At 41.5% G+C, this 15,768-nt stretch overlaps 1 protein-coding gene across 5 annotated transcripts in view; it reads left to right on the forward strand.

Annotated features, from left to right (window-relative positions):
* The window catches only part of LOC123499212 (choline transporter-like protein 1), a 33,643-nt gene that overhangs the window by 945 nt on the left and 16,930 nt on the right, over positions 1–15,768 (forward strand). For all 5 annotated transcript variants that reach the window (XM_045246952.1, XM_045246949.1, XM_045246951.1 and 2 more), the window contains exons 2-6: positions 211–503; positions 6,036–6,158; positions 8,448–8,590; positions 14,101–14,193; positions 15,134–15,340. In XM_045246952.1, coding sequence (XP_045102887.1) covers positions 483–503; positions 6,036–6,158; positions 8,448–8,590; positions 14,101–14,193; positions 15,134–15,340 — 587 coding nt within the window. In that variant the 5' untranslated portion in view covers positions 211–482. The remainder of the gene's footprint in view (positions 1–210; positions 504–6,035; positions 6,159–8,447; positions 8,591–14,100; positions 14,194–15,133; positions 15,341–15,768) is intronic.

The raw sequence follows: 15,768 nt of genomic DNA on the forward strand, positions 1-15,768 counted from the left end.
ATGTGTGTTTACGTGTTTGTGAGTGACTGCATGTGTTTACATGTACAACTGACCGCGTGAAGGATGTAAACAAAGTAGAGAGTAAGACAGAGAGATTGAATCATGTGTAAGGAAAGGAAGAACGGAAAAAATAATAAAAGGAAAGAAAATCTGTTTGCGTGTGTTTACGAGTGTCTGCATGTATTTAAAAGTACATTTCAACCCTTCTAGAATGTAACACAACCAGGAAAGACACACAAACAAAAAAACAGAAGTAGAGAGACGAGAAAAAGACGAGAAAAAGAAATTGTATGCCCCTTTCAATCTGTGTGTACGAGTGTGAGTGCGTGTTTACAAGTGCATGAGCGGAAACGTGTGTAGGATGCAAACGCACTAGAAGCAACACCCACATTGCCTCATGACGTGGGACTGCTTACCATGAGGTGTGGGGGTTGCTGGGAGGTGAGAAGAAGCTGTGAGGAAGGTGAAATGAACCCCTGGAGATGACAAGACTGAAGGGCAAGGTAAGATATGCTCGTCTCTATGCTTGGGAGAAGGTTTTGATAGAAAGACAGGGAGAGAAAAACAAACGATGAATAGTTTGTGAGGGAGAAAGAGGAAGTGGCTGAGGTGGAAAAGGACAACTAGAGGAGAGAAGGAAGAAAAGGACAGAGAGAACAGGGAAAGGTAAAAACAAAACAAAAAGAACAGGGAAAGAAAAACAAATGTAGGTGAATGGTTTGTAAGGGAGAAAGAGGAAGAAGCTGAGATAGAAAAGGACACAGAGAGAGAGAGAGAGAGAGAGAGAGAGAGAGAGAGAGAGAGAGAGAGAGAGAGAGAGAGAGAGAGAGAGAGAGAGAGAGAGAGAGAGAGAGAGAGAGAGAGAAATGAATTGGGAGAGGCAGAAAAGGGCAGAAAAGGCTGGTAAGAATTTATGATAGACAGGGAGGGACTGGTAGAGGTAAATATGGGCTGTGGAGCAAGTGTGAAATTGTCAAGGGCTTATGAAGAACTGACAGAGGTTGGGAGATGACGAAAAGGAGAAGGAAAAATATAAATAGGAGAAAAGAAGAATGCCAAGGAGGAAGACGAAACAGAAAATGACAGAAGATTAATAACGTATGTGAGAGATGAAAAAGAAAAGACAAGGTTAACAGAAGCTTGTCAGAAGAAAAAAAAATAACAAGGAAGAATAGAAATAGGGGTGTTTGAGAAAAGAAAGAAAGATAGGCATTAAGAGGCATACAGATTAAAAGATACATACAAAAATGACGAGAAAATAGGAAAAGAGATGTGAGGATGAGACAAAGGTAAGAAATGATGGCCACGGATTGTCAGAATAAAGAAGAGTAGGAAAAGATTGTATGTGAGACAGAGAGGGTCAAGGAAAAGAGGGAAATAACAGATAGAGATTAGAAAAACCGATATATTACGAATGAACAGGGATAAACACTGATAAATGTTACTGAAGACGGAGAAACTGATAAGAAAAAGAAAAGATAGACGAAGGATAGAGAGAGAGAGAGAGAGAGAGAGAGAGAGAGAGAGAGAGAGAGAGAGAGAGGGGAACATGAAAACCGGACATAACTGCTTCCGCACAGTAGGAAAATCTCTCTCTCTCTCTCTCTCTCTCTCTCTCTTTCCAGTGCATTGATTCACTTCCTTTTATAATTTGTATTCATTATTCATCAGCTTTCTTGAATCAGGAGGGAGTGACTCATTCTCTCTCTCTCTCTCTCTCTCTCTCTCTCTCTCTCTCTCTCTGGAAAAGATAATGGTATCCTTCATTTCTTTCTTTTCTCATTTCTATCACTTCTTTCTTTCCTTTCTTCCCTCCTCTTCGCTCTTTTCTTCCTCCTTCTCCTTCTTCTTCTTTCTTTCCTTCTTTCTTACTTTTCTCCTTTCTTTCTTCTTCTTCTTCCTTTCTTTTCTTCCTTCTTCTTTTACTTCTTCCTTTCCTTCTTCTTCTTCTTCTTCTTCTTCTTCTTCTTACTCCTCCTCCTCCTCCTACTCCTCCTCCTCCGAGGAGCCTTCTCCTGTACTGTCCTGTCTCTCTTATCTGTAGCCAGTTAGAAGTAGTTACCAAACAGCCTCGAAAGGACCAACAGGTCTGTTGCTGTTTGGCTTTCCTTTGTATTCCTCCTACTCCACCTCCACCTCCACCTCCACCTCCACCTCCACCTACTCCTCCTCCTTCTCCACCTCCACCTCCACCTCCTCCTACTCCTCCTCCTCCTCCTCCTCCTCCTTCTCCACCTCCACCTCCTCCTCCTCCTACTCCTCCTCCTTCTCCACCTCCACCTCCTCCTCCTTCTCCCTTCCTCCTGCAACCATTGATTTTAGTGACAAATAGTTGAGTGTACCTTATATTCTCTCTCTCTCTCTCTCTCTCTCTCTCTCTCTCTCTCTCTCTCTCTCTCTCTCTCTCTCTCTCTCTCTCTCTTACAAGTTCATCTTTAACAGTATTTTATTTTTTCGACAATTTTTTCCAATATTTTCGATTTATTTTTTTACATAATCTGGAGACAAGCGAGGAATGTTTCGTAATGTTTCGCTTTGCCGTGTTTCGTTCAGTGGTCGTGAGGAAAAACATAAATAGGAATGTTTCTTTTTATTCGTGAGTCACTGAGTGGTGATAGTGGTGGTGGTGGTTTTGGTGGTGGTGGTAGTAGTAGTAGTAGTAGTAGGAGGAGGAGGAGGAGGAGGAGGAGGAGGAGGAGGAGGAGGAGGTAGTAGTAGTAGTAGTAGTAGTAGTAGTAGTAGTAGTAGTAGTAGTAGTAGTAGTAGTAGTAGTTGTTGTTGCAATGACTGGTGCAACAACCAAAACAATAAAAAAAACATCAACAACAATGGAAAGAAGGAAGGAAGAAAGAAACAAAGAAGGGAACAAAGAAAGATGGAAATAAAGAAACCAAGAGACAGAGAGAAGAAAGAAAAACAGAGAAAGAAAGAAAGTAGTAGTAGTAGTAGTAGTAGTAGTAGTAGTAGTAGTAGTGGTGGTGGTGGTGGTGGTGGTGGTGGTGGTGGTGGTGGTGGTGGTGGTGGCGGAGAATTAGTAATATTTATCACCAAACAATACAATACAAACAAGGAAAAGTAACCACATGACCTTGGGAACACAGGAAACTCCCAGAATTAACCCCTTCAGTACCATGGCGCATTTTCATAATCACTCTGCTTACTATTTGGTGATTTTATACAGCTTCAGAAACTTATGTGGGGATTAAAATAGTGAAGACTCTGGCCATCAATCTTCTGCCCTCCATAGACCCTTACTAATGTCAATAGAATGGTCTAATCGTACACAAATCTCAAGGTAAAAATACTGATGAGGTTGAATAATAAGCAAGGTTACAAAGATTCGGTTCGTTTTTATTTACGCACACAAGATTTTCCTACAACAATTCCTTTTATTTCTTTTATATTTTCGAATGACACAAAGATTCGGTTCGTTTTTATTTACGCACACAAGATTTTCCTACAGCAATTCCTTTTATTTATTCTGTATTTTTTTTTTTTCGAACGAACGTCAAAATAATCCGGATCCTTCTTTTATAAGTTTATTTTTTTAAAGTTTTCCGTTCGTTGTAGCGATTCCGCTGTGTGTGTGTGTGTGTGTGTGTGTGTGTGTGTGTGTGTGTGTGTGTGTGTGTGTGTGTGTGTGTGTTTGTTGTTTGGTTATCTAGTCATATCCTGTTTGTAATTAAATTTATTCTCTTCTTTGTGAGTTTTTCTTTCTTTTCTTCTTTGTTAATATTTTTCTTCTTTCTTTCTCTTTCAAGTGGATTTTTCGTTTTCTTAATGTATCAAGTTCGCATCCGTGTCACTTTTTTTTTGTTCTTCTACCTATTTCTACGCTTTTTTCTTCATTGTCAAGACACTGAAGGGATTAACAAAGACAACAATGAACAATATCAACTAGAATCTAACCAAAGGAACGCTAATGTTATCTCAATCCTACCCACATTCTATCTTAAACCAATTCACGGACATAGATTACTTTATTCACACATAGATAACATACACTTCAACACTTATCGTACGTACATCACTTCCTTCGTTTCATCAGCTTGTCATTTCGTTATGTGTAAACTCATTGGAAAGTAAATGACGGATATAGAGATTATTTTGTTTTCGCACAGACATCATACAACACCCAATTATCGTACATTCACCCCGACACATATCCTACATAGGAGATTCGATTATCGTTTGCTGCTGTCAATTATCGAGCACTCCTTCCCAGATCAACATGTCCAGGGTGACGCATTATCAATATTATGCCCTTGAACTGCCACGGCTGAACTTGACAAGCAGTGGAACTTAATTCTCTTTCGTAACGAGGAGGAGGAGGAGGAGGAGGAGGAGGAGGAGGAGGAGGAGGAGGAGGAGGAGGAGGAAGAGGAGGAGGAGGTCTTATCGTATGTGTGTTCATTACGTACTCAGTAGGAAGCAAATATCGTTGCTTCCTACAACAACACTGACATCGATCACTTCCCTGTTTGCGTTCAACATTCCTCCTAGTACTATTTGTCCTCCTCCTCCTCCTCCTCCTCCTCCTCCTCCTCCTCCTCCTCCTCCTCCTCCTCTTCTTCTTCTTCCCTCCTCCTCCTCCTCCTCACCCTACTACTATTACTATTATTCCTTCTCCGAAATTCCGCCTCATTTCTCACCTGTTACTACTACTATTACTACTACTACTACTACTACTACTACTACTACTACTACTACTACTACTACTACTACTACTACTACTACTACTACTACTACTACTACTGCTACTACTACTACCACCACCACCACCACCACCACTACTACTACTACTACTACTACTACTACTACTACTACTACTACTGCTGCTGCTGCTGAACGAGGAAATAAGGAGCCACATTCAAGGTCTTGCAAATTACTCTCGTAATTTTCCAATATTTGATTCAAGTTCGTGTTTCTTTTTGTTTTTCTTTCTTTTTTCTTTTCTTAACATTCCTTCTCCGCTTATTCATCAAAATTTCACAGAGAGAGAGAGAGAGAGAGAGAGAGAGAGAGAGAGAGAGAGAGAGAGAGAGAGAGAGAGAGAGAGAGAGAGAGACTATTCACGTGCTCATAAATAATTGATACAAATGATACCTAAATATAGTAGTTGATGGAATGAGAGAGAGAGAGAGAGAGAGAGAGAGAGAGAGAGAGAGAGAGAGAGAGAGAGAGAGAGAGAGAGAGAGAGAGAGAGAGAGAAGAATTATTCACGCAACACCTCAATGAGAAGAAGAAGAAGAAGAAGAAGAAGAAGAAGAAGAAGAAGAAGAAAAAGAAAGAAAGAAAGAAAGAAAGAAAGAAAGAAAGAAAGAAAGAGAAAAGAAAGAAAGAAAGGAAGAAAAGAAACAAGAAAAAGAAAATGAAGAAGAAAGAAGAAGAAAAAGAAGAAGAAGAAGAAAATCAACAACAACAACAACCATCACCACCCACGTTTACACACACACACACACACACACACACATCTGTAACTGTAACTGCAACATACTTCAAGGTCACAGGAAGAGGAGGAGGAGGAGGAGGAAGACGTGTTAGATATTGCAAAAGGTTACTAACCATACCACCACCACCACCACCACCACCACCACCACCACAGCAACAACGAACCCTACGATGTATACTTATATGGGGAGAGAGAGAGAGAGAGAGAGAGAGAGAGAGAGTACCATTGTACTGACTCGATCCTACTTAAATCCTGTTCTCTTTGTCTCGCTCTTTCTTTCACTTTCACTCTCATTTCTTGGTTATCATTATTATCATCATTATCTTTTATTCGTATTCGTCATTTCCTGAGTGTAGCTACTTTCCGCTGGACCGTCTGTGTGTGTGTGTGTGTGTGTGTGTGTGTTTTTTCTTTCTGTTCTAAACCCCTCTCTCTCTCTCTCTCTCTCTCTCTCTCTCTCTCTCTCTCTCTCTCTCTCTCTCTCTCTCAAGAACCGTAAGAACCATTAACTAATCATCTATGACCTTTGAACCTATTCCTGACGCGAGGGTGTTTAATACTACCAGTTCTGTTCTCCCCCAAGGTCAACGGGAAGGTGTTGGTGCCTCCTGGGTTTGACCACGACCAGTTTACGGGCCCGCTTCACGAAAGGCAATGCAGGGACGTGCTGTTCTTCATCCTCTTCACTGCCTTCGTGTTTGGGGCGGTAAGTGTGCCTATACTGATGTTTCCATGTAGGACTAAGATATGATAGGAGGGATGTGTGAGAGAGGGAGAAAGGGAGACGCTTGTGTATCGTGTGTGTAGGAGAGAGAAGGATGGTAAACTGGATGTGTAACTTATGAAAAAATAGGAAGGATAAGTGATTCTACGCTACTGTTTTACTGAGAGAGAGAGAGAGAGAGAGAGAGAGAGAGAGAGAGAGAGAGAGAGAGAGAGAGAGAGAGAGAGAGAGAGAGAGAGAGAGAGAGAGAGAGTCAGGGAACACGTTAAGAAAGAATAGTATAGGAAGTCTGTGAAGAAGGAGAGATGATCAACTAAGATATATAAGCAAGAGAGAGAGAGAGAGAGAGAGAGAGAGAGAGAGAGAGAGAGAGAGAGAGAGAGAGAGAGAGAGAGAGAGAGAGAGAGAGAGAGAGAGAGAGAGAGAGAGAGAGAGAGAGATGAATACAGAGGAGAATAGTAAAATTAAATAATGAGAAAGGTAGAATCAGTTACAAGAAAAGAGTAACGATGAACAAGTGCAGTGGATGTTATTGGGGATTTTCATTAGGTAGAATAGGAAACAAGAAAAGAGTAGAGAAACAGGTTGTAGTGGACGTTATTTGGTACTTTCAAGGGGTAGAACAGAGAACAAGAGTAATGATGAACAAGCTACAGTGGACGCTATTGGGTTTTTTCATTAGGTAGAATAGGAAACAAGAAGAGTAATGATAAATAGGCTGTAGTAGATGTTATTGGTGTATTTTCAAGAAATAAAATAGGGAACAACTAGAGTAATGATGAACAGGCTGCTGAGGATGTTATTGTGGTTTCCATATGATAGAATAGGGAATAGGGTTGCCACCTTTTACAAAATAAAATAAGGGACACCTCTACCGGGGACGTTCCGGGCGTGCGTTCCGGCGGCCGGGAAAAACCGGTTGTTTTTAAAGGCCCAAACTCCTGAAAAATGCATAGAATACTTATACAACAAGTAATAAAACCAACAAAATGATTTCACATACCACATTAGCCTCTGGAGTCACTTAGTAGTCAGTAAAGTAGTCAAGAAAACAATTAGTCATGTTTAAAGTTGTTTATTACCAATGAACATTGTTATATAAGGCTGGATACACAGCCAAGTCAACAGTACTTATTCTTCTTCCAAGTGTGTTTCTTATTGCTCCTTGCAGCACTGAGTAACTCTTTGTCTTTCAAAACACTGCTGTGAAATTCTGAACAGGACTGCTCAAAGTTGAGAGTGATCAGAGCTCACTCTTTATGAGTTCCACAGAGCACCTGTTCCTGCTTTCACTCCACTTGTTGGCCATCCTGGAGAAGATCCTTTCAACATATCCAGTGGATGCTGGGATGCTCAGTATGTGACTTATAATAGACAACATGTTAGGAAGGTCAGCTCCTTGTAAAACAGACATCCACCTGGCAGCCACATCTTTGGTCTTCCATTCAGCATCTTCTCTGAGCTTCTTCAGAATGATATTGAATGTGATGCATTCATCATAGAGGTGCAGTGGGCACTCGGGAAAATACGGAACAAACCGCGTCCCGTATTGAGTCAATACGGGACGCAACATTTTATTCTCAGATATGGGACGATTCCGTATTTTACGGGACGGGTGGCAACCCTAATAGGGAACAACTTCAACAACAAAACATAAATATGCTGTAGTAGATGTTATTGGTGTATTTTCAAGGAATAAAATAAGGAACAACAAGAGTAATGATGAACAAGATGCAGTGGATGTTATTGTGGTTTTCATGATAAAATAGGGAACAACAAAAAAAAAAAGATGAATAGGCTGTAGTAGATGTTATTGGAGTGTTTTACAAGGGGGTAGAATAGGATACAACAACAAAAACGATGAATAGGTTGTAGTAGATGTTATTTGGAGTGTTTACAATGGGGGGTAGAATAGGGAACAACAAGAGTAATGATGAACAGGCTGCAGTGGACGTTATTGGGGTGTTTTCAAGGGTGTCTTTTCTATGTTTCTAATAATGGTATAGCAAGGATTCAGCATCACCATTCACAAAATAGATAAATAAATAAATAATAATAAATAAATAAATAAATTGCTGTGAGCCAAGTTACTAATGTCGCCAGCCTTCACCAGCGAGTTTGCAGCGTTTGAGAACACGAGGTTGAGTAATAGGAGTAACAAACAGTCAAGTCACCACACTCACCCTAACTAATACCGCACACCACCGTTTTCTCTTAACCTTCACCCACTCTCTCTCTCTCTCTCTCTCTCTCTCTCTCTCTCTCTCTCAGATCGCCTACCTGGTGTTTGTGGGCCTGAGGGCGGACCCGGCACGCCTCTGGCACGGCCACGACAAGTACGGCAATGTCTGTGGCCGCAACAACAACCCTCTGCTGGATCTTACTAACTCCGGGAAGGACTTCAGCGAGAGGCCGTAAGTGAGGCGCCCTTGTCTTATAGTGTGTGAAGTTAGGACGTAAAGCATGAGATTAGTAATAGCAGAAGGTAAAAAAAATTCTTCCTATCATCCCTATTTTGTCCAACTCTCTAATACAAAAGTTAACTAGTATTCTCAATCATTCATACTTTTCTCAGGTAAACTCTGGAATTCCCTGCCTGCTTCTGTATTTCCATCTTCCTACGACTTGACTTCTTTTAACGGGGAGGATTCAAGACATTTGTTCCCGTCTTTCGGCTAATTCTCTACCAGTCTTTTAGGAAACTTGCATTTAAAGTGGGCCTTTTTTAATTTTCTGTTGCCCTTGACTAGTTTCCCACTTGCATAAAAAAATCTTAACAAAATAAACATTTAAAGAGTGTGAAGTTAGAAGGACGTAGAACAAGAGATTGGTAATAGTAAAGTTGAAGGGAAAAGAAATGATTTGTTAAGTATGTATTTCTTAATATAGAACATAAATTTAAAGAGGCCGTAAATGAGGCGTCTTTGTATTACAGTGTGAAGTTAGAAGGATGTAGACCAGGGGTTCTCAACCTGGGGTACGCGTACTCCCCAGGGGTACGTGAGAGGAATTTTTGGGGTACGTGGCAGGTTTCTCAAAATGCTTCAGTTTTGAATAGCAGCAAATTTGTTTGTAGTATACAATGTGTCCTTCACTAGAACCAGGACACGTTAACAACGTTAACAAGGAAACTCTTGGAGTTATATCACTTGAGAGGAAGCTCTCTTGGATTACAGTTGCCACACAACCTTGCAAACCTATAATATTTGCTCCGATTTCTTATCTTATATGTTATTCACACACACAGTGACTTATTTATCACTGTTACTAGTTACAAGTTGCAACTAGCTGCAAGCAACACTAGTTCACTGCCATAATGATCGAAAATTGTCTGATATAGTTCCTTTTGGTAAATGCATTGCATGTTAGTCACATATAGTGTCTCCCTGTGAGGTACCAGTTCCTATCGACACTACCTCATAGAAACATACTAATATTAATTAAAAATTGTGTCTGCTCCACATATATAACACAATTTAAACTTAATAAACTAAGTCAATAAACCATGCATTTATTGTTACCCTTCCTGACGCTGCATTGTGGGTAAGGGGTACGTGATCAATACTGAAAGACTTCGAGGGGTACATCACATTAAAAGGTTGAGAAGAAGAAGAATTAACCTGTGCAGAAGCGAGGTGAAATGTGTGTTAAGGTTCCGTGCTGTCTTTAAGTCTCTAGAAATGAAAGATCTTGGTACACCAGACAATTATGTTTTGCTCTATATTATGATGTCAGTCGTATAAACTCAAGTAACTATAAAGAAATACCATGGTAGAATAAGAACAGAAAAATACTGGTAGGAGTAAAACCCTGGCAAATCAATAGATACATCGTAATACAGTGTTTAGAGACGATTACTCTGTACCGCGAGACGATACTGACTCTCTCCTGCGAACACTGAAATTGTGACAGTTTGGGTCCTCTCCTATTGATATTAATCAAAGTATTGCGATTTATTCACAATAGTAATATATTACACTCCGACGGAACACGGGCCTAATGTGTTTGAGATGTGGCATTTTGTTATAGTACATTTCGCTCTATATAGCGACTGTTTAGGACTAAAAAACTGTAGCTTCAGGTAGATATTCAATAATGTTATCTATCGATTTTCAGTCTTAAAGTAGGGAAAATTACGAATATTGATGCATTTCTTTTATAGTCCTCCTTGCTTCTCGAAAAGGTGCACGAATTTAGAAAAGGTTGAAGAACACTAAACTGTACCCTGAAAAAATACAGTAAAAGATAAGATAAAAATGACCAACATCTCTATTATTACGGAAGCTAATAATAATAATACCAAGACTAATTAAGTAATTCAGAGATAACGAAACGAACGACGATCACGAGAGCTTCCACGATAACAGTGTGTACGATAAGATTTGATTCCAGATTCCTCGATAGCGCTCCGAGTTTCCAAGATAACAATGGCATTCCAGTTTCCTCGATAGCGATGCAAGTTTCCAAAATGACGATGCCTTTCCATGATAAAGATGCCCTTCCAGTTTCCAAGATAATAATGCGAGTTTCCACGATCAAGATGCAATTCCAGTTTCCACGGGAACGATGCGGGTTTCCACGATGTCGATGCGGTTCCAGTCCTCACGATGCGATTTCAAGACACAATATTGAAGTCCACTTGCCTACACAGGTACTGGGACGAACCCTTTCACCCGTAAGGATCCACCCAACACCCTTGAGTGCGAGTAAAGTGACGCTGCCACCTTCCTGCGCTGCAATTGAAGTCCACTTGCCTACACAGGTACTGGGATGAACCCTTTCACCCCGTAAGGGTCCACCCCACACCCTTAGGTGCGAGGAGAGTGGCGCTGCCACCTCACTGCGACGCAATTGAAGTTCACTTGCCTACACAGGTACTGGGGCGAACCCTTTCACCCCGTAAGAGTTCACCCCAGACCCGTGAGTGCGAGGAGAGTGACGCTGCCACCTTACTGCGCCTCACACGGGTAGCCATGAGCATAACCCGCCACACTCCACTCCCCAAACACTGTCAGTGAGTCCTTTTCACCCCGTAAAGGACCACTGGTACGGTCAGTGCCTGGCTCATGGCGCACAGCGTGCCCTCGTTCATGGCGAGTTGTTCAGCCCGATGTCATTATAAGCAGAGGTCCTGTACACACCACTCACCACCAGACTCTATGCAAGGAGCCCTTATCACCCCTTAAAGGCCCCTCACGGCATCATCTGATGGACGGTAGACACGGCACCCTGCTTAAGGCGACGCCTTGCCTAGTATGAGGCGCTGCAAGTTGACAACAATCAGTGAGCTTGAAGCCGCGAAGGAAAATGAGTCCACGCTAACAATGGGATTCCACGACAGGTTGCGATTCCAGTGTCCACGGTACAGATGTGTTTGTTGAGGATAACGATCCGTTTATCGAGGCTAACGGTGCGGCGATGGCGATGGCGAAACGATCCAAAGTATTATTACCTACACAGGTACTGGGACGAAACTTTTACCCAGAAAGGGTCAACCCCAGTCCCGTGGTTATGAGAGCAGTGACGATGCAACCTTGCAATGCCTCACACAGGTCGCCATGAGCAATGACCCGCCACACACCACTCCCCAAACGCTGTCATGAAGTGAGTCCTTTTACCTAACCTAACCTAACCTAACCTAACCTAACCTAACCTAACGTAAAGGACCACTGGTACTGTCAGTGCCTGGCTCATGGCGCACAGCGTGCCCTCGTTCATGGCGAGTTGTTCAGCCCGGTGTCATTATAAGCAGAGGTCCCGTACACACCACTCACCATCATATTCTATGCAAGGAGCCCTTATCACCCCTTTAGGGCCCCTCACGGCACCATCCGGTGAGTGGTAGACATTGATCTCTTGCTTATGGCGACCCTTGCCTAGTGTGATGCGCTGCAAGTGGACGACTAGTAGTGAAGCTTGAGGCCACCAAGGAAAAGCAGGACCTGCAGCCAGTTCCCTGCCTTGGGCCCCAGGCCGGACCCGACGGCCACCTCCTTCCCCCGTGCGGCGCCCAAGGCCGTCACGGCCCTCAAACATCTTTAGGCCGAAAGTTCTCAATCGTCGTTTTAATTTTGATTCGAATATAAAATCGTCGATGGTAAATGAAAAATAGCTTTGGTGTGAAAGTGTGCAAGAGTTAGCTGATTAATGAAACAAGGTGAGGCAGCTTTGCTCCGGAGTATTTAGTGTACTTTGCATGTTGCTGCCGTGAATGTGTACGTGTTTGTGGGTGACTGGACAGACACAGTAGACCAATGGTAGTTGTGTAGCTATTGCCATTTGTAAACATAAATTTTTCTATTTCATGCTCTTAGAAAAAAGCAAACTTAGTTTTCTTTATTTCCCTGATCACAATGACGTGTAAATATCAATGTTTCAATCATAAGGAAACACTAGGAGAGGACCCAAACTCCCGTTGAAGTTGCCAGATTCAACAGATATCGTAATATTTCACAGAAAAGATGGTCAACTGCATATCGTATATTTTTGGATATTCTTTTGTCACATAAGGAGATATCAAGATAGGTAAAGTATTTCTAAACATGTATCTACGACAAAAACGCTATAATAGTAGAGTTAGGTTATAACTATGCATTGTGTTTTTTTATATACCATCTTGCTCTATTCCTGGGACAAAGATTACTTCTTCCTCAATTGATAGCTCGAAGTTAGTATGATATTTTCTTTCCTTCTAGGTTAGTAAGTAGACTACAAGACACCATGAACCTATGAAGCCCCGTAAATGAGATTATTTTCATAACTTAGAAATCAAAGTCTGATAATGAGATTGTCTATTGCCAACCAAACCGTTCTGCATAGACGTCTTCAGCGTCATAGAGACCTAATGATGTTAGCTCATGGACAGTGGCCATCCTGACAGCGCGAAACCACAGGGGGTTCATAAGAAGATTTCCAGGGGTACTTAGATGGCTGATCTAATAAAATCCTTTGCAGTGCCATTGCATATTGAGTTCCATGTTCCATGTGACAATACTGGGGGTACTGGTAGATGGTCTTATAACTCAGGGGGGTTCTTAACGATAAAAAGGTTGAGAACCCCTGCACTAGAGATTGGTAACAGTAAAGTAGAAGGAAAACGAAATGATTTATAAGTTGTATGCAATATTTCACAAATCCTTCATGCAGTACTGGTACACATTTTTACCATAAGATTTGTATACGATTAGATCATTTCATTGACATTAGGAAGGGTCTATGGAGGTCAGAAGATTAATGGCCACAGTCTTCACTATTTTAATCCCCTACATAAATTCATGAAGCTGTATAAAATCACCAAATAGTAAGCAAAATGAATATGGCAGCGCGTCAAGGTACAGAGAGGGCAAAAAGTTAGAGGGATGCTCAAGAAAATGGTAATAACAAACTAAAAAAGAAAAGAAATTATTGTTTAGTTACATGTATTTTCCTTTTTAACACAAAGGAGAGAAGAAGTTAAAGGGAAACTCTAGACAACAAACAAGAAAATTAAAGTGATTAGTGAGCCATTCGCAGCGATTCTTTTAAACGTAGAGGGAGAGGAGAGTTAAGAACAGTGACTAAGGGAATGATGAGGATAAACTAGAGAATAAAGGAACGTGCAAATGTGGAGTGGACAGAAATACACACAACAGTTAGACTTGAAAGACTGAGAAAGGAATATCGATTAGCATGTCGTGTACAGGAAGATTTTGAAGGGAAGCATGCAAGGAAAGGAAGTTTGCAAATAAAAGGAAGGGAAGGGAAGGGAAGGGAAGGGAAGGGAAGTGAAGGGAGGGGAAGAGAGGTGAAGGATGGAGAAGGGAATGTTAGAGAAGAGAAGAGAAGAGAAGGGAGGGGAAGGGATGGGAAGGGAAGGGAAAAACAGTGTAAGATTAGCTCTGGTTCTCATCCTCTCTCCTCCTGTTCCTCCTCCTTCTCCCTCCAGATTCTGTGAGGTTTACCAAGTGTCAGACTTGGTGAATGGCGCGAAAACCAATGAAGCGCCGTGTAAAGACTGCATCAAGAAATGTTCCAAGCCGTAAGTACTGTTCCCACACACACACACACACACACACACACACACACACACACACACACACACACACACACACACACACACCTTTCACTCAATCATCTCAATCTGATTACGCACTTTGTTTTTCTCTACTTTTCATTTCTTACTGTTAAATCACACGAGGACATTCATAAAAACGCACTCTCATGTTTCTTCCCTTCAAATTGTAACTCTTTCCTTCTCTTTTCATCCACACTCCTCTATCCCCTTCCCCATTTCTCTCTATATTTTCTTCCTTCTTTTCTTATCCACACACCACCAATTCCTCTATATTTTCCCCCTCTCTTCTTATTCATTCTCTCCTATCCCCCCTTCTCTCTATATCATTTCCCGTCTCTTCTTATCCACACTCTCTATTCCCCCTTCTCTTCTTACTTACACTCACCTATCTCTCCCTTTTTCTGTATTTTCTCCATTTACTCCATCTCTTTTCAGCCACACTCCCTCCTCTCTTTTCTCTATATTTTGTTCCCTCTCTTTTTATCCACACTCCCCTATCCCTCCCTTCTTTCTGCATTTTTTTCCCTTCTTATCCACTCTCTCCTATCCTTCCCTCCTCTATGCATTTTTTCCCCTCTCTTCTTATCCACACTCTCCTATCACACCTTCTTCTCTCTATATTTTTTCCCTCTTCTTATTCACACTTTTCTATTCCGGCTTCTCTCTATTTTTTCCCCTCTCTTCTTATTCACACTCCCCTACACCTCTCCCTCTATAAATTGTATTGTTGTATCAATCTTTATAAGGAAGCAATCAATCAATCAATCTCTATTTATTACATTAATTAACCTCTTCTTCCTTCATCTCCTCTCCACACAGAAGCCAATCAGTCAGTCAGTCAATCAATCTCTCTCTCTTCATTACACCAACTCATCTCCTCTCCCTTCATCTCCTTCCCATACAGAAGCACACCGATCGCCTTCTACTGCACCAATCTCAACCTGACGAACGCAGGTGAGAGGACGGACATCGCTACGGAGGCAATCTTCGGGACGAGCTTGAGTGATTTCTTTAAGGACGCGGGGCGAGACCTAGACATCGCAGGACCGTCACTGGCCATTCTTGCTGTCATTGCGGTAGCTCTTGGCCTCGTCTTTATTCTCCTGCTTCGGTGAGTGTGAGAAAGACGTGGGTTTATAGAGGGTGTATATAATTTACGTTGGGTTTCCTTTAAGTTTCTTTTTGGTGGTCATTCTTGGTGTTATCTTCTTTTGTATTACCACTTCTTGAAAAGGTATCATGTAAGGAATAATAAAATGTTTCGTATGTCTCAAATGTTGTTATCGTTCTGTGCCTCGTCCTGACTTTCCTGTTTCGGTAATTGGGAGAAGAATCAACTTTTTTTTTCTTTTGAGAGAGGCATACAAGTTAGGTTAAATCACGTTAGGTATTCGTTTTTTTTTTTTTTTTTCCTTTTGTTGATCATTCTTGGTGTTATTGTTATCGTTCAATGCCTCGTCTTTACTCTCATGCTTCGGTAAGTGAGACTAAAATAAACGTAAAAACACGTACTTTTTTTTTCCGAGTTATTCAGGTTAG

This window comes from Portunus trituberculatus, chromosome 49 (assembly GCF_017591435.1).
Source record: "Portunus trituberculatus isolate SZX2019 chromosome 49, ASM1759143v1, whole genome shotgun sequence".
NCBI lineage: Eukaryota > Metazoa > Arthropoda > Malacostraca > Decapoda > Portunidae > Portunus > Portunus trituberculatus.